Source organism: Sus scrofa, chromosome 7, assembly GCF_000003025.6.
Source record: "Sus scrofa isolate TJ Tabasco breed Duroc chromosome 7, Sscrofa11.1, whole genome shotgun sequence".
Lineage (NCBI taxonomy): Eukaryota > Metazoa > Chordata > Mammalia > Artiodactyla > Suidae > Sus > Sus scrofa.
The window spans coordinates 23121988-23144676 of record NC_010449.5 but is presented as its reverse complement, the minus strand read 5'-3'; the positions used below and the strand labels follow the sequence as shown (position 1 = coordinate 23144676).

At 50.4% G+C, this 22689-nt stretch overlaps 1 protein-coding gene across 3 annotated transcripts; it reads right to left on the bottom strand.

Moving 5' to 3' along the window:
- On the bottom strand, positions 647-18422 carry ABCF1 (ATP binding cassette subfamily F member 1). 3 transcript variants are annotated; one of them, XM_005653453.3, is made up of 25 exons: positions 18267-18422; positions 12696-12742; positions 12394-12489; positions 12091-12223; positions 11905-11942; positions 11709-11816; positions 11077-11151; positions 10881-10991; positions 9988-10092; positions 9263-9385; positions 8495-8595; positions 8323-8408; positions 7885-8024; positions 7651-7799; positions 7277-7360; positions 6985-7109; positions 6709-6821; positions 6424-6595; positions 6250-6324; positions 6083-6153; positions 2477-2509; positions 2222-2390; positions 1731-1795; positions 1549-1621; positions 647-1407 (listed from the first exon to the last, which is right to left on the bottom strand). In XM_005653453.3, exons 1-25 carry the CDS (start codon positions 18337-18339, stop codon positions 1241-1243), a joined length of 2532 nt encoding a protein of 843 aa, XP_005653510.1. In that variant the 5' UTR covers positions 18340-18422; the 3' UTR covers positions 647-1240. The 3 variants fall into 3 exon arrangements, with proteins under 3 accessions (XP_005653510.1, XP_005653511.1, NP_001116541.1); XM_005653454.3 differs by having other exon boundaries at positions 12091-12220; NM_001123069.1 differs by lacking the exon at positions 9988-10092 and having other exon boundaries at positions 1241-1407; positions 12091-12220; positions 18267-18339.

The following is a 22689-nucleotide window of genomic DNA, read 5'->3' as shown; positions in this document are numbered from 1 at the left end:
AAACCCATCTTTTTGGTCTAGCTGTAAGAAGAAAAGTGGCTTCAACAGCCACGTTCTTGCATCAACACCCATACTTTTTTCTTCCCTAGAGTCACCCTTTTCCTAGCTTCCAAAAATGGCTCCCTGTTCCTCATTATTAAAATCCCTTTCTCGTCTTCAAGGTTCATCCTCAAGTGATCCTACCAAAACCCCAAGCTCTGGACAACCTCTCCCTTCTATGAGCATGAGGCAACTGAAGACTCTAGAGCACCACACATTTGGCAATTAATCGTTTCATGCCGTACACTCACGTCTTTTTTTCTAAGTCTTCTCTAACTAGGCTCTTCATGAAGGCAGACCCGTCCCCTCCCCTCTCGTATACCCCACGGTGCCGGGCCTGTTGGCTGATGCAGCGGCTCTGGGAGATCAGCACCCTGGTCCCTGACCACAGGCGGAGCTTGGATAGCGAGAAACTGAGTGTCCTAGAGGGAGGTGATGAATCATTTCCCTTGTCCTTGTCTGAAGGGATCGGGGGTTATGGGGGCACCCCCAACAGCCAGCACCATCTAATTCGCAGTAACACTGCAGGTCAGACCCATCTGTCCTGAGGAACGGGCGAATATTTAACGCAGCCAGAAAACAGAATAAAGCAAACCAAGACTAAGAGTTCCAGCTCCCACGAACCTCCAAACAGTGACAAGATGGCCGCAACGCCTTTCCTTTATTTCTTCCCCTTGTAAAGGGTGATTTGAGTTCAGCAGCATTCCTTTCCTGCCCCCAAGTCCCCAAGCAGCCTAGAGATTATAGGCACCAAGTCCTGGCTCTCAGCATGGGTTTCAGAACTCCCCTCCAGCTCTGAGTGGCCACAGCTGCTTGAATCCGTTAGGTCAGCATTAAATCCACCAGAAAAGAGCAGCAGCACTCACAGACCAGGGCGGCAGCTGGGCCGGAAGCGTTGAGGTGGCCCAGCTTCTGAGAGAGGACGGCCTCGGACCACTGGCCACGTGCCCTTGGCTGGATGGAATCCCTCAATAATGAATGTGACCTGTTCGTACAGAGGGACTTCAAGGACAAGGCCAGCATGGTTATCTGAAGAGAAGCAGAACAGCCAAGTCTTTCAGAGAAAAGGCAGCGATCAAAGCGGCATCCTGGTCACATCAGGACCACGTTCCGCCTTCACGTGCCGAGAGCTGCTGGCCCCGCTGCAGACCAGAGGGGCCTCCGAGGAGAGGGGGACGAGGGGGCTTCCAGGAGGGAAAGCTCACTCGCGGGGCCGGCTGACCATGACTTCACCCAGGGCCTCCAACACCTCCCGCTTGTAGTCGTCGAAGTCACCGTCGATCTGGCTGACGCTCTGCTCCTCCACCACCCACAGCTGGCAGTTGGTTTCCGTGATGAGTCGGGCATCGTGGCTGACGACGATCACAGCTTTGAAGCAGGATGGCGAGAATGGAGGGAGGGCAGGGGGAAAGGAGGAAGAGAGTGAGGCCCGGAGCGGGGCGCCCCAGCTGAAGGACACCACGGCCCGGTCCCCGAGGCGGGAGGAGGACGCCTGGCCAACCGACTCACCTCCCTTGTACTCGTTGATGGCCTCCCCTAGGGCGTCGATAGACTCAATGTCCAGGTTGTTGGTGGGCTCGTCCTGGAGGGGAGGAGGCACTCCGTGACTGTGTGTGTCAGACGCCCACCCTTCCTTTCCGCCACCCCGGCCCCTGCCTGCCGCCCAGCCGCCGCGCGTCCAGCTCCCTCACCAAGATGAGGACATCAGGCTCCCGACAGGCCAGCTCTGCAAACACAACTCGGGCTTTCTGCCCACCTGCAGCAAAGGAGATCATTGCATCTTTACCACCCAACGTTCCTTTTCTAAATTTTTTTCCTTTTTTAGGGCCACACCCACAGCATGTGAAGGTCCCAGGGTCAAATCGGAACTGCAGCCGCCGGCCTACACCACAGCCACAGCCACACCAGATCCGAGCTGTGTCTGAGACCTACACCACAGCTCACAGCAACGCCGGATCCTTAACCCGCTGAGGCCGGGGGTGGAACCTGCAACCTCATGGATACGAGTCAGGTTCGTTATCACTGAGCTGCAACGGGAACTCCCCACCTGACGTGCCTGTAGGTAAACCCTGAGTGTGCACCTACCTAGGTGCCCCAAGTCCTGGTTCCTCTCCGCTCCCACCTCCGGGACAGCCTGCAGGTAGGAATGCTAAGGAAGGGACGCCTTCCCCGGCCCCAGTACCTGAGAGTTTGCAGATCTGGATGGTGTGGGCGTGGCTCTCAAGGCCGAAGCGGCCCAGGCACTTGCGGGCATCCTGGTAGGGCAGGTTGAAGCCGCGCTGCAGGTACTCAGTGGGCGTCTCCTCCATGCGCAGCTGCTCTGCGTACTGCTGGTTGAAGAAGCCAATTTTCTGCCCGAGAGGAGAGGGAGGCGGTCAGTGAAAGTCCTACTTCCTGTGATGGCCTCTCACCTCAATTCCCAAAGAAAGCCACTTACCAGCCGGTGGTTCTTCCTCATTTCGCCTCGAGTCTGCAAGGCAAAGGCAAGGGGGGAATATGAGGGTGGGGGGACAGGAGCTGTGGCTCCACACCCTACTTTTCGGAAGGGGAGGCGAACACCAGAAAGGGAACCCTAAGTGTCCTCCCTAAGGTGACAAAGGCGCCCAAGGAATCGGAAGCAAGAGGAGGATAAAGGAGGGGGGGAAAAAAGCACAGAGTCAGAACCTTCAGAGAGACTGACTAGGAGCAAAGACATCCTCCCCACCCGCCTTCTCGAGAACAGCAGGTTCCACCTCCTGCGGGAAATGAGACAGTTTGTGGAGGATCTAGGAACACCTTTCTAAAGATCTCCTGTGTGTGTGTGTGCGCATGTGTGCACACAAGCCCTCTCAACACGTTCCCGGAAGGCATACAGATGGCTACGACCCACCTAAGCACTACATACACTGCAAACACCCCCAGAGCAACCGTAGGTAATTTTTTTTTTCTTCTTAGGGCCCCGCCTGCGGCATATGGAGATTCCCAGGCTAGGGGTCAAATCAGAGGTACAGCTGCTGGCCTAAGTCACAGCCACAGCAACACTAGATCTGAGCCACAGCTCACAGCAATGACGGATCCTTAACCCACTGAGCAAGGCCAGGGATCAAACCCACATCCTCATGGATACTAGTCGGGTTCATTTCCGCTGAACTATAGGGGATTTATCATAAGGAAAAACTAAACTCATGAACAGATACAATAAGACTACTTGCCAAAGTGTTGGTGAAACATCAGAAATAGCCTGAATAGAAAGCTCAGGATTAAACCCTCACACCTATAGTCAACTAATCTATGACAAAGGAGGCAGGAATATACAATGGAGAAAAGACAGTCCTTTCAATAAGTGGTGTTGGGAAAACTGAAGAGCCACATGTAAAAGAATGAAATTAGAACACTTCCTAGGGAGTTCCCGTTGTGGCGCAGTGGTTAACGAATCCGACTAGGAACCATGAGGTTGCGGGTTCGGTCCCTGCCCTTGCTCAGTGGGTTAACGACCCGGCGTTGCCATGAGCTGTGGTGTAGGTTGCAGATGCGGCTCGGATCCCTCGTTGCTGTGGCTCTGGTGTAGGCCAGCGGCTACAGCTCCGATTCGACCCCTAGCCTGGGAACCTCCATATGCCACGGAAGCGGCCCAAAGAAACAGCAAAAAGTCAAAAAAAAAAAAGAACACTTCCTAATATCATACACAAAAATAAACTCAAAATGGATTAAAGACCTAGATATAAGACCCAATACTGGAGTTCCTGTCGTGGCGCAGCAGAAATGAATCCGACTAGGAACCATGAGGTTGCGGTTTGATCCCTGCCCTCACTCAGTGGGTTAAGGATCCAGCATTGCCATGAGCTGTGGTGTAGGTAGTGGAGGCAGCTCGGATCTGGCATTGCTGTGACACAGGCCAGCAGCTATAGCTCTGATTACACCCCTAGCCTGGGAACTCCATATGTCTTGGGTGCGGCCCTAAAAAGGTTTAAAAAAAAAAAAAAAAAAAAAAAATGATCAGAGGAAAACATAGGCCAAACACTCTCTAACATAAACCAAAGCAATATCTTCTCAGACCCACCTCCTAGAGTAATGACAAAAATAAAAATAAACATAAACAGGACTTAATCAAACTTAAAAGATTCTACACAGCAAAGGAAACCCTAAAAAAATGAAAACAACCCACAGAATGGGCAAAAATATATGCAAATGAAGCAACTGATAAGGGATTAATCTCCAAAATTTATAAACACGTTCTGCAGCTCAATACCAAAAAACCAAACAACCCTATCAAAACTGCGCAGAAGATCTAAACAGACAATTCTCCAAAGAAGACACACGGATGGCCAAAAGACACATAAAAACAGATGTTCAACATCACTCATTATTAGAGAAATGCAAATCAAAACCACTATGAGGTACCAACTTACACCAGCCAGAATGGCCACCATCAAAAAGTCTTCAAATAGGAGTTCCCGTTGTGGCACAGCAGAAACAAATCCGACTAGGAAACATGAGGTTGCGGGTTCGATCCCTGGCCTCGCTCAGTGGGTTAAGGATATGGGGTTGCCATGAGCTGTGATGTAGGTCGCAGAGATGGCTTAGATCTGGTGTTGCTGTGGCTGTGGCCAGCAGCCGCAGCAACAATTCTGCCCCTAGCCTGGGAACTTCCATATGCTGTGGGTGTGGCCCTGAAAAGACAAAAAAAAAAGTCTACAAACGTTAAGTGCTGGAGAGGGTGTGGAGAAAAGGGAACCCTATTACACTGTTGGTGGGAATGTAAATTGGTGCAACCACTGTGGAAAAACAGTATGGAGATTCTCAGAAAACTAGAAATAGAATTACCATTTGATTCGGCAATCCCACTCCTCGGCATCTATCCAGAGAAAACCATGACTCGAAAAGACTCATGTACTCCAATGTTCATTGCAGCACCATATACAATAGTCAAGACATGGAAACAACCTAAATGTCCACTGACAGAGGAGTGGATAAAGAAGATGTGGCACACGATGGAACATTACTCAGCCATTAAAAGGAAAGAATTAATGGCATTTGCAGCAACATGGACGGACCTAGAAATTATCATGCTAAGTGAAGTCAGAGAGTGAGGCACCAACATCAAATGCTGGATTCGACCCCTAGCCTGGGAACTTCCATATGCCATTGGTATGACCCTAAAGAAACAAAAGTAAAAGATTAAAGATAAATAAAAGTAAAAATACATTTTTAAAACTATATGCATATACATGCTAATAAGGCAAGAAAGGAAAAAGCGATTCATCCAAATGCATACTGGAAGTTCTCATCATGGCTCAGCAGTTAATGAACTCAACTAGTATCTATGAAGACATGGGTTCAATCCCTGGCCTCACTCAGTGGGTTAAAAATCCAGCGTTGGAGTTCCCGTCATGGCGCAGTGGTTAACAAATTCGACTAGGAACCATGAGGTTGCGGGTTCGACCCCTGGCCTTGCTCAGTGGATTAAAGATACGGAGTTGCCGTGAGCTGTGGTGTAGGGTGAGATGCGGCTCAGATCCTGTGTTTCTGTGGCTCTGGCGTAGGCCAGTGGCTACGGCTCCAATTAGACCCCTAGCCTGGGAACCTCCATATGCTGCGGAAGTGGCCCTAGAGAAGGCAAAAAGACAAAAAAATAAAATAATAAATAAATAAATAAATAAATAAAAAGGTAAATGTTAAAAAAAAAAAAAAAGAAAAAAAGAATCCAGCGTTGCTGTGAGCTGTGGTGTATGTCGAAGACACAGCTTGGATCTGGCGTTGCTGTGGCTGTGGTGTAGGCCGACGGCTATCTCCAGATTCTTCTCTGGCTTACGCAATTTCTAACCATTCTTGACCGGTGTGTATCATGCACGGGAAGTGGTGCCCCGAGTCTGGCCCCACTTCTGGCTCTCCTCCCTAAGCCAAATTGCCTTCCTCTCAGCACCTCTTAAGGCAACGAATCATCCACAACGCACTGTACTGAACTCTCCAGGCAGAGGGGGGTCCTGATTCCAGCCTCTGGGGAACAGCTGTGTGCTCACGTCATGACCCCGACTGCTGGCCACACAACTCACGCACAACTCACCGGGGTCAGCTTGCCAGTCAGCAGCAGCAGCAGGGTGCTCTTCCCGACGCCGTTAGGGCCCACGATGCAGACTGCAGAGTGGGGAGGGAGACAGAGGTCAGAGGTGAGGTCCCCAGAAACTCTCCCGGGGGTGTCTGCTCCATTCCCGGGCCTCCCCACCAACTCACTCCTGGAGTCCATGTCGATGCCGAAGTCCAGATTCTTAAAGAGTGGTTTCTGACCCTCGTAGCCAAATGTCACACCTGAGAAGCCACGGGAAAAGCACCACTTTATTTTCTTTTCAGAGCCCCCGGGGTCCCTGAAGGTCCCTGCACGTGGAGACGGGGACGGCGGGTGCTCACCATGCAGGCCCAGCACAGGAGGGCTGAGTGGCGGCGGGTCGGGGAACGTGAAGCGCACGGTGTATTCCTTGGGGCGCTTCAGGAGCTCGGGGGCCTCCTGTGACTCCTCATCCTGGTTTTTCCGCCGGCACTTCTGCTGCTTTCGAGTCAGGGCTTCCTTGGTTTGCTTTTCCTGGGGAGACACCCGTGCCCTTCACCAAGGGCCTCCAGAGGCAGGTTGGGTCTGAGTCCCGCCCCTTCTCCCTGCTCCTGAGACGGGCCCCTGCCAGGAAGACCCCTGCTCACCGCCTGCTTGGTGGACTTGCCGCCCGCCTTCAGCTCCTTCAGCTTTTTCTCTTGCTTCTCATACTGCTTCAGGAGCTCCTTCTGCTTCTGCTGGTACATCTTCTTGAAGGTCACTGAAGCAAAACAAGGGCTGGAATCAATGGCTGTCGCTCTGCCCAGCAGGATGCCCAGAATTCAGAAAGATGCAGCTTCTCATCACTCCCTCCTGGCTCCCCCCAGGCCTCTCTCTAGGCACCACCTCTCCTCCTCCCCAGGCCTCCCAATGACCCTCCTTACTGTAATTGCCCCTGTAGTAATGGAGCCGCTGGGCATCAAGATGGATGATATCTGTACAGACATCATCCAGGAAGCCCTGGTCGTGGGAGACGATGAGCAGCGTCTTCCGCCAGCCCTGGAGGTAGCTGGGTTTTAGAGAAGAGTGTGGAAATGTCACAGTGGTCAAGGCAGGGTTAAGTCAGGGGAAGTGACATGATGGTGACAGGGAGTGACAGAGGAGGGGCTGGATTGAGAGCTGGCAGGGGCAGAATGGGAACCAGCGATGCAAAGCCTGGAATCAAGGGCCACTCACTTATTGAGCCAGATGACAGCGTTCAGGTCCAGGTGGTTGGTGGGCTCATCCAACATCAGCAGCGTGGGCTCCATGAACAGCGCCCTAAAGGGTGGGCAGCAGAGTGTGGCGTCAGGGGGAGAAGAGCCTTGTTCAGAGAAGCTTCTGGTTAAGTGGAGCCAGAGACTGAACATTCCTTCCCAACCTCTCCTTAGACAACTAATTCCCCTGTGGGGACACAGATGAGAAAAGAGCCCCAGGGAGGGAGAAAGGACCCTGAGTCTGACAACACTGACAGTACAGGAGGGAGAAGCTGGCCTTGAAAGAACGGGAAGAAACAAAAAGGGTGCTGGTGGACAGAGGCTGAAGGGAGGGCGGCGAGGATGGGGGCCCACCTGGCCAGGGAGACACGCATGCGCCAGCCCCCCGAAAACTTCTGTGTGGGCCGATTCTGCATTTCAGGGTCGAAGCCCAGACCAGCCAGGATCCGGCGGGCTTTGGCCTCGGCAGCGGCCGCCCCAGTGGCCCGCAACTCCTCATACACCTGGGAGGAGGGAGAGGAGGACCTATGTCGGGAGGTCCCAGCAACCCCTAGTCTTGGCCCGTGTCCCCTGCGCCATCTCCTCTACCTTCTCCAGCCTGTCGGCGGCCGTGTCATCGCCCTGTTCCAATTGTCCCTGGAGCCGCCGCTCCTCTTCCAGCAGCTTCAGCCGCTTGGTGTCAGCTCGAAGAACAGCCTGCACAGCTGGCGTCTCATCAGCCACCACCTCTGGGGGCAGAGGGAGGAGTCAGGGCGCCCTGAGGGCCAAGGCTGCCACGTCCTCTTCCCTTCAGCGCCACTGCTGCTTCACCTGCCCTGGCCTGGCTCTTCGTGCTCGTTCCAAATAAAACGCTCTCCGGCTTCTCATCACTTCCTGAGTTCCTTTAGCACCCGTTTCCCGGTCCCCATCTCCTGGGATAACCTTCCGACTCCACAACCACGGCTCCTTCTATTCCTGGTTGGTCCATTTACCCCACGAGCCCCTGACCTCGGTTCTCCCCAAGCCCCTTTCCCACCACAGCCTCACCCTGCTCGCACAGCAGCACGTCGATGTTGGGAGGGATGCTCAGGGCTCGGTTGGCGATGTGCTTGAGGAGCGTGGTCTTGCCCTTGCTGGGGGATGAGAGCGTTGAGGACCAGGCCGCCGCAGCGCCCGTCTCTGCCCCTGCCCGCCCCCTGCCCTCCCCTCCTCGCCTCACCCATTGGGTCCCACCAGCCCGTAGCGGCGGCCGGCGACAATGTACAGGTCTGCGTTGACGAAGAGCTCCTTGCCGTGGGCCGAGATGCTGAACTTCTCCAGCTGCAGAGGGCAGGGAAGGAATGAGCAACGAGAACCCTCCCTGCCAGACCCCGGCCACAGCTTTCTCCCTGTGGGAGAACCCCCACCTCTCAGCACGCCAGTCCCCTTTTGCACCCACTGCCTGGAAGCGTCTCCAAGCCTGAGCCAGTCCAGGCCGTCCTGCGTGTTTCCCTCCAAGGGTGGACCCTTACGCCGGTTCTGCTGGCTTCTCGCTCAAGTTGGCAGAACGCAGGTGTGGAAAAGCCCCTCGTACTCACTCCCTTGGTTGCCGTGGCCACTCAGGGGAAGGTGAGAGTGGCGCATGCGTGGGCGAGCTGGCAGGAGGGGCCCCCTCGGACCTTACCTTACCTCCTTACCTTTTTTTTTTTTTTTTTTTTTTGGTCTTTTTTTGTCTTTTGTATTTTTTGTTGTTGTTGCTATTTCTTGGGCCGCTCCCGCGGCATATGGAGGTTCCCAGGCTAGGGGTTGAATCGGAGCTGTAGCCACCGGCCTACGCCAGAGCCACAGCAACGCGGGATCCGAGCCGCGTCTGCAACCTACACCACAGCTCACGGCAACGCCGGATCGTTAACCCACTGAGCAAGGGCAGGGACCGAACCCGCAACCTCATGGTTCCTAGTCGGATTCGTTAACCACTGCGCCACGACGGGAACTCCCCGGACCTTACCTTGATGTCAGATGCATTTTCCAACATGGCCTGGCGGGAAGACATCTCTGCTTGTGACACGGAGAAGTCATTTTCAGCAGCATTGGCTGCTTTTAATGAAGCCACCTGGCGCTCATACTCCATCTGAGAAGGAAGGAAAAATCACTCTTGAGGCCAATGCCTGCCAGTTTCCCATCACAATACAGCCCCAGGTCATCAGACACCAAGACAAGGCTCACGGAACACAATTCTTCCCATACTCCCACTGCTCTACTTGACACAGTGTCCCAAGCTTTCTTGTCCCCTAATTCACATGTCCCCATAGCTAATACATTAAAAAAAAAAAAAAAATCACTTAACCCACCGAGCAAGGCCAGGGATCAAACCTGCGTCCTCATGGATGCTGGTCAGATCTGTTTCTGCTGAGCCACGACAGGAACTCTTAAGCACTTCTTTTTATAACCCTCAATATATGAGTTCCCATTGTGGCTCAGCGGTTAAACAACCCAACTAGTATCCATGAGGATGTAGGTTCGATCCCTGGCTTGGCTCAGTGGATTAAGGATCCAGTGTTGCTGTGAGCTGAAGTTCCGATTTGACCCCTAGACTGGGAACCTCCATATACCCCAGGTGTGGCCATAAAAAGACAAAAAAAAAAAAAAAAAAAAAACCCCAAAAAATATAAAAAATAAAAAACATATTAAAAAAAATCAAACCCTCCTACCTCTAAGAACCCAAGGTCTTACCTGTTTCTTCAGCTTCTTCTTCTCCTTCTTGCTAAGGTGAGCGTAGGGATCGTCAGCCTTGGACTCCCCTTCCTCCTCCTCCTCCTCTCCTTCCTCCTCTGAGCCCTGTGAGGACCCGGGGATGAGAAAAACAAAAGGACCCCTCTGAGAACTCAGACTTCGCATTAGCTACCCCGAGATCCACAGTAGCTCTTTCTTTCTCCACCCAGAGTCCTGAATTATCTTGGCGGATCCTTTCATTTTCATACCCAGGCGGGAGACCCCAATCCATTTCTGCCACCAGGAATGGCACAAGACACTACATGTAACAACGTATATGTATCTAGAAACCTAACTGCCCATACAATGTAACTGAGGGTAGAATAAACAGAAAAGGTTCTTTTCCTCATATATCAAATGAGTTTTTCAGTGGCCTCCATGTTAACATGCAAAGAAAAGACCCAGAGGCCCTATGGTACAACGACTGAGAAATCCAGAAGAGTCACAGAACCAGCAAGTGCTGGCGGTAAAGGGGAGCTCAGAGATCGCTACATCACACACGTGGGACTGCTGACGGCAGGAGGTGGAAAGATGTACTGAAGGGCACTGTCAGTGAGCAGCAGAGCCGATCCAGACTGTGTGAGGCTAAAGCCTGGGTCCCTTCCTCTCTGGATCAGAGGTTGTAAACTACGGCCTGTGAGCTAAGAACGGTTTTTCCATCTTCCAAGAGTCTTTCCAAAAATAGAAAAGAGTACGTGTCAGAGAATGTATGTGGCCTACAAAGCCTAAAATATTTACTGTGTGGCCCTTTATAGACATTTGCCCACTCCTGCTCCCCCAGATCCTGTCCCCTGCCCGAGGGCCACAGAGCCCTAGTCCCTAAGAACACCACCCCCCAACACCAAAACCCACACCTGCTCTGCCTTCTTGGCCTTCTCCTTCCCTTGCTTGGGAGGCTCCTTTTCTTTTATTTCCTCTTCATCCTGCTCCTCTTCATCGTCCAGAGCAGCAAATTTATTTTGAGGCTAACACACAAAAAGATAGCAGCTGTGATGAAAGGCTCTAATTCCTGAGACCCAAACCCTCCCCTGGCCAACGCTCCCTTCTCACCTTGGCCTTGCCCTTTGACTTTTCCTCCTTTCCCTTTCTGCCCTTGGGCCCTGGTTGTTGTTCCTGAGATACAGCCTGGAAAAGCACACACAGACACACATAAATTCATTTGCTATACTGTAGCTTAACAAACACTTTTGGGAGGTCTAGGAATAGTAGTTTTCTTTCTTTCATCTTTTTTTTTTTTCCTAGGGTCACACAGCGGCATATGGAGGTTCCCAGGCTAGGGGTCTAATTAGAGGTGTAGCCACCAGCCTTCGACACAGCAATGCCAGATCCGAGCTGCATCTGTGACCTACACCACAGCTCACAGCAAGGCCGGATCCTTAAACCCCTGAGCGAGGCCAGGGATCGAGCCCACAACCTCATGGTTCCTAGTTGGATTTGTTTCTGCTGCACCATAATGGGAACTCCAGATTCTGAGTTTAAAAGCCTGGGAACTTCCATATGCCGCACATGCGGCCCTAAAAAAAAGCAAAAAAAAAAAAAAAAAAAAGCTGACTTTGACAGTATAAGCAAAGCAGACCTTATAAAAGCTAGTTTAAAAGCAGGAAAAGAAGCCAGGGAATGACCACACCCGGGCCAGAAGTACTACAGGGGGTGGGAGTGACCTCCAGAGCCACTACTGTCACCTTATTGATGCGATTCTTCTCTGGCTTGGCTGGCTTAGGAGGATGTTTTTCTTCCTCCTCCTCTTCCTCACTCTGATCCTGAATCAGAGCTGCAAAAACATTACCACCCTGGAGAATGAAAGTGACCGAGAAGTCAGCGGGATGGCCAAGGCTGCACCCCTGGAGTCTCTGTCTACCACGCAGATGGACGGCTTACCTTGTTTTTCTTCCCTCCTCGGGGCACCGGGGCAGGTGCTGAAATGATAAGGGGAGAAGGTGAGACAGGAAACAGAATGACAATGTCCGGCTCCTTAACCTATGCCAACTCCAAGAGCAAGGAACCAGGCACCCGAGTCTTCGTGACTTGAGGGTTCCAGGTACCCCATCTCCCGCGGGCATTTACCCTCCTCCTCCTCATCACTGGCCGGCACTGAGAGCTTCTTAAGACGCTCCATGAGCTCCTTCTCCTCTCCATCATCATCATCCACATCCTTCTTCCGCCGGCCTTTTCGAGTGTCTCGTTTCTTTTTTTGCTGCTGAAAGTCGGAGAGAGTGAGAGAATGAAGCTCTGGACACCGCTTATTTCTGCCCCAGAGAGAGCAGCCCCAGAGAGAGCAGCCGTCACCGAGTGAATCGATGTGGGCCGCCAAGGGGCTGGCAGACCTTCGATGCCTCCATGGAGTGGTGGGTCCCCTGACACCTGTACCTGCTGCTGCTGGTGCTGCTGCTGCTGCTCCTTCTCCTTGAGCACTTTCTCTTCTTCCCCAGCCTGTCTGTCTTCTACTGCTAGCTCTTCAAAGAACTACGAAGGGAATTAAGATCTAGGTAAACCCGGCACAGAGACCAACCAAGCCCTTCACCACCACCAGGAACTTGCACTCCAGCCCCACCCTGCTCCCTCTCCTGATGAGACCCCTTCCCCTCCCGGGGGCCCCCAGTGCCTTCCCAGGACCACCTTCCGCTTGGAAACGCCCACGGTCCTCTCATCCTCGCCCCTCACTGCCTCACCGTCTTTTTGGTCTTCTTGTCCTTCTTCCCTTTCTTCACCACTTTGTCTAGAAGGTTAAGCAGACAAATTCCAAATCAGCCTGATCTCCCCCCTCTCGGGAGCCTCCGCCTTATCAACTGTTTTTTTCTAGCTCAACTATCATTCTCTGCACTGCCCCACGAGGCAGGCGAAGGTGGCTTGGTCTAGGGTAGCAGCGGGAGACAAGGAGGAGAACCCACAGGGTGACAGCAAGGGTGGGAAGTTAAGAGCATTCGGAGGTCACGCCTATGTCTTTAGCTGACAGAATTAGCTGGGCGAGTGGTAGCATTTATTAGGTCAGGATATACTGGCAGAGAAGGACCCCTCTCTCCATTCCTACCACCCGTGGGGAGAATAGAAGGAGAAAACATTATTATTTTTGCTTTTTAGGGTTGTACCTGCGGCATATGGAGGTTCCCAGGCTAGGGGTTGAATTGGAGCATAGCTGATGGCCTACATCACAGCCACAGCAGTGTGGGATCCGAGCTGTGTCTGCGACCTACACCACAGCTTACAGCAACGCCAGATCCTTAACCCACTGAGCAAGGCCAGGGATCAAACCTGCATCCTCATGGTTGCTAGTCAGATTCATTAACCACTGAGCCACAACAGGAACTTCAAGAAAACATCATTAATTCAGTTTGGGATACATCATCTTTTGATCCTGCAGGCCAAGTAAACAGAGTGGTCTGGTAAGTGAACCAACACCAGGGTCTACATCCCACCTGCTTCGCTAATACTAGCACAAACCACACTGTGGGATACTTAACTGTGCGTTGGTCCTTCATTCTAGAGAGTGACTTGAGAGACTGTTTAGCTCACCTTCACAGGGAGCAAAGCAGGAAACTGATCAAAGTTTACTGACACCAAATTCTAGCTTCTTTCTGTCCATCCCTGTTTCCCTGCAGGCAGGGGACTGTGTCTGAGTCCCCCTCCCATGTCAGACCAGGAGGCAGCCAGCAGCCTTCTGATTTCTCTTCATGCCCACACATATCTGCCAGCATACTCATCTCCCAATCTTCCCATCCATCCACTGCTATCCAATTCTATTCAAAAGCACTCCTGCAATCACCTAGGTTTTTTTAAAAAAACAAAAACAAAAACATACCAGCCCCAAAGGCTTTCTGCTATCTACCACATCAAGTGTTCTCAGACCAGAATTCCACCCAGTCCATAGCAATCATTTATTCAGATACCAAGCACCTACAATGCCAACAGCTGGAGACAATGAAGAACCATCCCTATAACTTAGGGCCTCATAGACTAAAAGGGCTCATTCTATCTTTTTTGCTATCTCTGTTTCCCTACCTGTATCTGCGTTCTGGACACCAGCTTCTCCCAGCTCCTTAAGTAACTCCCTTATGCTTAGGCCTGTCTTAGCTTAATCTGTGACCTCCATCCTGAACACACTGCAAAACCTGATCCCCACTCTGGGTGACTAGTGTGAGGGAAATGAAAAGATGTTCCTGCAGTGGGGCGGTAGGCTAAGAATCTGACTGCAGTGGCTCAGGTCACTGCAGAAGCATGGGTTCAATCCCTGGCCTGTGCAGTGGGTTAAAGGATCCATCTTGCTGTAGCTGCAGCCTGGATTCAATCTTTGGCCTGGGAACTTCAATATGCTGCAGGTGAAGCAAAAAAAAAAAAAAAAAAAAAAAAGAACGTGCAGGAGAAATAATGAAAGCATCTATGTTTATATGCTACTCCAAGAAGCCTAATCCTAAAGCCATTAGGAAAAACCCACTGCAGTACACAGAAGGAATGACATCATTAGCTCACCCCGACAACATGAGGAGTGACTCAGATGCTAATTTCTCCCCAAGGACTAACACAACCACACCTCCTGACCATAGGGAGAGAAGCCTCTGCACAGGTTCAAGTGTGAGAAAGTATTATCACCAAACAAAAGGCAAAGTATCCTCCACCTCTCCCCTCTAATGGCTCTTTCCTTTAGTAGGTACATTACTTAAGCAGCTTCTAAGTTCAAAGCCAAGTAAAGCACTTTCCATAAACAATCTCCTCCCCCAATTACTGTTTCTATCCTTGTCTTCACTGAGTCTCAAAAGTATAGTCCAAGAGTTCCCACTGTGATGCAGTGGGTGAAGAATCCAACTGCAGGCATTCCCATTGTGGCTCAGAGTGTGCATGACCCATCACTTTCTCTGGGAGGATGTGGGTTTGATCCCTGACCCTTGCTCAGTCGGTTAATGATCCAATGTTGCCGCAAGCTGCAGCATAAGTCACAGATGCAGCTCCGATCTGCTGTTGCCCTGGCTGGGGCATAGGCCAGCAGCTGTGGCTCCCAATTAGACCCCCTTAGCCCAGGAACTTCCATATGAAACGATTTAGAAAACAAAAAAACAAAAAAACCTCGACTGCAGTGGCTCAGGCTGCTGTGGAGGCATGGGTTCAATCCCCAGTACAGCACAATGGGTTAAAAGATCAGACATTGGGAGTTCTTGCCGTGGCTCAGCGGTTAACAAACTTAACGAGTATCCATGAGGACAAAGGTTCCATCCCTGGCCTCGCTCAGAGGGTTAGGGATCCGGCATTGCTGTGAGCTCTGGTATAGGCCAGCAACTGCAGCTCCAATTTGACCCCTAGCCTGGGAACCTCCATATGCCACACCTGCGGCCCTAAAAAAAAGACCAAAAAAAAAAAAAAAAAAAAAAAAAAAAAAACAACCAACCCAAAACAAACAGGCATTGATGGCTGTATTTGTAGCAGAGATCACAGCTGCAGCTCGGGTTCAATCTCTGGCCCAGGAATTTTCATACGTGGTAAGGGTCAATAAGGGGGGAGGAAAAAAACTGTAGTTCACCTCCTCATCTCCCATTCCTTTCTAATTAGACTGAAAACTGACTCAGGTTATCATCTTCTAAGAAATTTTTGCCAAACTTGCTACTGTGGGAGGAAAACAGGCCAAACACTCTGAATAAATCACAGCATTATCTTCTCAGATCCAACTCCTAGACTAATGACAATAAAAACAAAAATCAACAAATGGAACCTAATTAAACGTTTCTGCATAGGAATTCCCATCCTGGCACAGCAGAAACGAATCTGACCTGGAACCATGAGGTTGTGGGTACAATCCTTGGCCTCATTCAGTGGGTTAAGAATCTGGCATTGCTGTGAGCTGTGGTAGAGGCTGGATATTTGGCTTGGATGTGCTGTTGCTGTGGCAGTGGCATAGGCCAGCAGCTGCAGCTCTGACTTGACCCCTAGCCTAGGAACTTCCCTATGCCACAAGTGTGGCCCTCAAAAGACTGAAAAAAAAAGAGAGAAATTGTGGCTTAGTGGTTAACGAAACTGACTAGGATCTACAAGGTCAAGGGTTTGATCCCTGGCCTCCCTCAGTGGGTTGATTTCGCATTGCCATGAGCTATGGTGTAGGCCAGCAGCTGTAGCTCAATTCAACCCCTAGCCTGGAAACTTCCATAATCCATGGGTACAGCCCTAAAAAGCAAAAACAAACAACCAAAAACAAATTCCCCAGAAATCTCCAACTCATTCAAAAGCTGCCCTTGGGAGTTCCTGTCGTAGCTCAGTGATTAATGAGCCTGACTAGCATCCATAAGGATACAGGTTAGACCCCTGGCCTCACTCAGTGGATTAAAGACCCGGCGTTGCTGTGAGCTGTGGTGTAGGTCACAGACGTGCCTCGGATCCTGTGTTGCTGTGGTGTAGACCGGCAGCTACCGCTCTAATTCGACCTCTAGCCTCCATATGCCGCCCTAAAAAGAACCCCCCCCCAAAAAAAGCCACCCTTACCTCTTCCCACTCTCCACCCAACAGCCCACTACTACTTTCATTTAATGGCTACTACCTGCTGAGTTGAGTGTCATCCTTAATTCTTCTCCCTTCATTTAATTGGCTCCCAGCTGTAGTCAGTGTAACTCTGGGTCTTCACTGCCTTGGTTGACTCTCTTACTACTTCTCACCTGGATCATTACCAGAGTCTCCTAAATGGTCTTCCTGCCTCCAGTCATCCCTTATGCATTGCAATGGATCCCCCCCCAACCCTTTTCCTTTTTTTGGCCACACTTGCAGTGTGCAGAAGTTCCCAGGCCAGGGATCGAACCCGAGCCATAGCAATGACAATGCCTAATCCTTAACTGCTAGGCCACCAGGGAACTCCTCTGAATGTTTTTACAATTTGAGTTCCTTGAAATAGTGTATAAAGCCTTTCATTATCTATCTCTCACACATCTTTCCAACCCCATCACAACTAGTCACACAATCCTGGGAACCAGCCAGGCTCCACTACATCTTCTGCTTGCTTGAAATGCTCTTCCCCTTGCTAAGTCATACTGATCCTTCAAGAATGAACTCAGCTGTCACATATTCCTGGAAGGCTTTGCTGACCTGAGTAGATGCTGCCCTTCTCTTCTCTAGTTCCAAAGAATTTTCAAGTACATTCATCACACTCCTGGCCTCTGTCTGATTAATGCTCTGGCCCCTCCACTAGTCTTGCCCCTTCTAGACAGGCAAAGCTCATCTTCCACCCCTACATTTCCAGTTCTTCTGCTCAGTACTAGGTTTATAGTGAGTATCCAATAAATGCCTTTATAATTAGTCGCTGTATACCTGCTGTAATTATTATGTCCATTTTATCTCCCTCTTGAAAGTACCTTCAAGTCTGAGAAGATGTCTTCATATTCTCTTCTCCCCTCCCCAAAGCACAGTCTAATTAAAAACACTGCATAAGGAGTTCCGCCATGGTGCATCGGAACGAATCCAACTAGGAACCATGAGGTTGCGGTTCTATTCCTGGCCTCGTTCAGTGGGTTGAGGATCCCGCGTTGCCGTGAGCTGTGGTGTAGGTGGCAGAGGCGGCTCGGATCTTGCGTTGCTGTGGCTCTGGCATAGGCCGGCAGCAATAGCTCCGATTTAGACCCCTTATCCTGGGAACCTCCACATGCGCGGGTGCGACCCTAAAAAGACAAAAACAAAAACAAAAACTCACTGCATAATTAAAAACAGGTGCTCAACAAATGCTCGTGGCTTTTAAGTAAACCTTAACCCTCCATTCTAATACTCAGGATCCACCCTCTTGTTCCGGTAGCATCAGAAAAGTGTCTTGTGAAAGAGTTCATGAAGGAGGCAGCCTCTCTTGAGAAGCAAGTGGGAAAACTGGCTCCCCAAATGAGTGTGGGTGAGACAGAATGAGTAAGTGAGTTCGCGCGGAGGTGGGAGGGGAGGTCGAGGCTGATACATTCCAGCTGTATGTGGAATACCGTATGGTGGGGAAGACGTTCAAAAGAGAAGGGTACGTTCTCATTTCCCCCCATCTCCCCCTCGGCACCATATGCTCTTCCTCGTCATCTGCCCACTCTCAATGAGGCTCATGAGCGACACCCCGGCACTTTTTCTTTTGCAGGCACCCCAAAAGCACTCCTGCCGGGACAAACTCGTCCCCGCCCCATTGCACGCATGCGCAGTAGCCCTCGCAGGCCCAGTCAGTCTCGTGCCCCATAATTCTCCGCTAAGACACGCGCACACTTCTCTTCTCCTCTTTATTCTCTCCTTCCCTCCCTGTCTACCAGCCTCACCTGTAGGGCTCGTGCTTTCTCCGTCCCCGATCCACTCGGGCTCCGGCGGCTGCTGCTTGGGCCCCTTCGGCATCTCGGTGGCAGTTACGGCAACTCTGGCGGCGCCGGGCGTTATTTCCGCTTCCGGCAGCGTGGGGCCCGGAACCAGGCGGGCTCTCCAGGCCCGCGCTATCGACCCCGCCCCCGGAGGCCACGTGCGCGCCGCGCCTTCCTCCCGGAGGTGTGCCTGCCGCCCAGTGGGGGCGTGGCCTGCAATGACAGGGCGTGGCTGGCGTCTGCAAACACCGGTCTCTGCCTCGGGAGGTTTATGAGGGTTAGGGGACCCCCAACCCTTTGACTCTGCGATGCCGCGTGACTAAGGGCTGAACATAATAATTTCCAACTAGTACAAAAGAGTCATCCTTTCTTTCTTTGCTTTTTAGGGCCGCACCCGCGCATGTGGAGGTTCCCAGGCTAGGAATCGAGTCGGAGCTACAGCTACCAGCCTACACCACAGCCACAGCAACGCGGGAGCCGAACCGCACCTGGGGACCTACACAACTCAAGGCAACACCAAATCCTTAACCCACTGATTGAGGCCAGGGATCGAACACTCTGTCCCCATGGATGCTAGTCAGATTCGTTAACCGCTGAGCCACGACGGGAACTCTTTCTTTTCTTTTTTTTTTTTTTTAAACTGAGTGCTACCTTGTACCAGCTCCTTACCTCATCGACTGTCGGTGTAGTGTTGAGATGGGTCACAAAATCCCGAGGTGTAAATTGTAAATGAGGAAGAACTCTAGCCTAACAAACAGAAATCACAGTGCAGTGAAGCTTGGGTTCACTTTTTTAACTACTACCAAAAAATTCTTTTTTTTTTTGGCGGCGCCCGCAGCATGCAGAAGTTCCCTGGCTAAGGATTGAACTGGGCCACTGCTGCAACCAGAACAACAGCGGTGACAATGCTGATCCTTAATCCCCTGCCCCACAAGGAAATTCCTAGTAATAGCTTCACTGAGGTATAACTGAGTTACAATAAACTGCAGCAGCAATAGACGGCCAATAATCTGCAAAGTGTACACTTTGATACCTTTGACATGTACACACACCCGTTGAATCACCACCACAATCAAGATTTGGGAAAAAAAAAAAAAAAAAAAAAAAAAAAAAAGGAGTTCCTGTCGTGGCGCAGTGGTTAACGAATCCGACTAGGAACCATGACGTTGCGGGTTTGGTCCCTGCCCTTGCTCAGTGGGTTAACGATCCGGCGTTGTAGGTTGCAGACGCGGCTCGGATCCCGCGTTGCTGTGGCTCTGGCGTAGGCCGGTGGCTACAGCTCCGATTCGACCCCTAGCCTGGGAACCTCCATATGCCGCGGGAGCGGCCCAAGAAATAGCAAAAAAAAAAGACAAAAAAAAAAAAAAAAAAAGATTTGGGTTCACTTTTTTTTTTTTTTTTTCTAACGGCTGCACCTGTGGCATGTGGAAGTTCCCAGGCTAGATGTTCAGTTGGAGCTGCAGCTGCCAGCCTATTCACGGCCAGGCCAGATCCAAGCCATGTCTGCAAAGTACCCTGCAGCTGCAACAATGCTGGATCCTTTAACACACTGTGCCAGTTGGAGATTGAATCTGTGTCCCGATGCTGCAGAGCTCCTGCCAATCCCCTTGCACCATATCGGCAACAGTTTTCTGCATACTAATTTGAGATAATTACCAGAGATCTCAGAGATGATGTCCAATTAGCAGCCCGGAGTTTAGGGCAGAAATTGAGGCCAACAAGAGACATTAGGATCTTCATCGGTTATGGTGGGTATTTATTTATTATGTCTTTATGCCTTTTATAGGGCTGCACCCTTGGCATATGGAGGTTCCCAGGCGAGGGGTTGAATTGGAGCCATAGCTGCTGGCCTACACCACAGCCACAGCAACACCAGATCTGAGCGAGTCTGCGACCTTACACCATAGCTCATGGCAACACTGGATCTTTAAACCACTGAGCAAGGCCGGGCATCGAACTCGAAACCTCATGGTTCCTAGTCGGATTCGTTAACCACTGAGCCCACAACGGGAACTCCCATGGTGGGTATTTATTTAAAGTCATGGATCAAAAGTAGTAAGTCTAGACAAAGAAGAGTGTCAGAGATTAAGCCTAGAGGCACTTCAACATTTAGACTTCAGGAGGAGCAGCCAGGAAGAGAGCAGCCAATGAGATGGAGGATAGGTTGCAACAGCAGCTCAGATCTGATCCTCAGCCTTTTTTATGCCATGGGGCGGCCAAAAAAAAAAAAAAAAAAAAAAAAAGAAGAAGAAGAAAAATTAATATGCACAAACTGAGCTCTTATTTTTCCTCTTCAAGCCTGTGTCTCTTCTAGTTCACCACTTCAAGTAATCAATCACACCACCTTTCAACCAGTTACTTGAACCCAAACTGAAAAGTCATCTTCTTTCCCCATTTCCCCTCCTCATTAGCAAGCCATGTCCACTTTACTCATTCATTCAAAAAATGTTTTTTTATTGAGTGCATGGTATATGCCAGGCATTCTTTCAGGCCCTGGGGATATCACTGACTAAAATGAGAATATCTGCTTACATTTCTAGCAGGAGAAATAATGCTATAGTGAAAAGAAAATATAGATCAAGGCAGAAAGTATCAGGAGGGCAGATTGTAGTACTAAATAGACTGTTCATGAGACCTCAGTGAGGTGAAATTCAAGCAAATTCTTGTTTGTTTGTTTGTTTGTTTGTTTTTAGGCCACACCTGAGGCATATAGAGTTTCCCAGCCTAAGGGTCAAATCAGAGCTGAAGCTGCTGGCCTACGCCACAACCATAGCAACTCAGGATCCAAGCCGCATCTGTGACCTACACTGCAGCTCATGGCAATGCCAGATCCTAAACCCACTGAGCGAAGCCAGGGATCGAACCTGCGTCCTCATGGATGCTAGTCAGATTTGTTAACTGCTGAGTCACAACAGGAACTCCAAGCAAATTCTTTAAGAAGGTGAGAGTTCTGGCCACGTGGATTCCAGAAGAGCTTCCTGGCAGAAGGAAAAACTAGAGCAATGCCTTATAGGAGGGGTGCACTTGGCATATATGAGGAACAAACAGCAAGGAGGCCAGTGTGGCTCTAGTGGTGAGTAAGGGGTTGTGGAGAGGCAAACAGAAGTAAAGCAGGCTCTGGATTGGGCAGGGTCCTCTAGGTCATTTGGCTTCTACTCTTAACTAAATGGAAGTCATTAGGAGTTCCTGTTGTGGTGCAGCAGAAACAAATCCAACTGGGAACCATGAGGTTGGGGGTTTGATCCCTGACCTCACACAGTGGGTTAAGAATCTGGGGTTGCTGTGAGCTGTGGTATAGGTTGAAGACTAAGCTCAGATCTGATGTTGCCGTGACTGTGGTGTAGGCCAGCAGCTGTAGCTCCAACTGCACCCCTAGCCTGGGAACCTCCATATGCCACAGGTGTGGCCCTAAAAACCAAAAAAAAAAAAAAAAAAAAAAAAAAAGTCATTACAAGGTTGTGAGCAGAGGAATAACCTGACTTACATTTTATTTTTATTTTTTCATTTTTTTCTTTTTGGCTGCACTGCAGCATACAGAAGTTCCTGGTCCAGGGATCAAATCTGAGCCACACCTGCTACCTGTGCCACAGCTGCAGCAACCCTGGATCCTTAGATACCTACTGTGCCATGCTGGAGATCAAACCTGTGCCTCAGCAGTAACCTGAGCCACTGCAGAGACAATGCCGGATCCTAACCTACTGCACCACAGTGGGAACTCCCTGACCTACATTTTAGAAGGATGATTTTGGGCCCACATGAGCATGAGGTAGGGAGAAATGGCAGAAGCAGTAAGGACTGTTAGAGGGTGTTGGTGACTCAGACCAGAGTGATAATAGCGGAGGTAGTGAAAATGGCTGGTTTCTGAGTATATTTGAAAAAAAAAGAGAGAGAGGGTCAGTAAGTTTTGTTTTGTTTTTTTCTTTCTTTTTGGGCCAGCAGCACGCAGACGTTCCTAGGCCAGGGATTGAACCTGTGCCATAGCAGCAACCTGAGTTGCTGCAATGACAATGCTGGATTCTTAACCTGCTGAGGCACAAGAGAATTCCAAAGAGTTGGCATGTTTTGTAAATGGACTGAACCTCAAATGTGACCAATAAGAAATAAAATTAAGGATGACTCCAAGATCTGGAATTCAGTCCCTAGCCTGGGAACTTCCATATGCCTCAGATATAGCCCTAAAAAGACCAAAAAAAAAAGGGGGGGGTACTTTTCAAGTTTCCCTAGCAGTAGCTACATATTGGCCACAGGCCTAAGTTACAGCCAGTGGACATATAAGTTAAAGAGCTGGATGAAGGCTTGTAGGTAATTTCCTCAGCTCTTCCATTCTGGACTTGGAGCATGGATAAACAAGCTAGAGCTTCATTTTAGACAGTGAAATAGGAGGGCC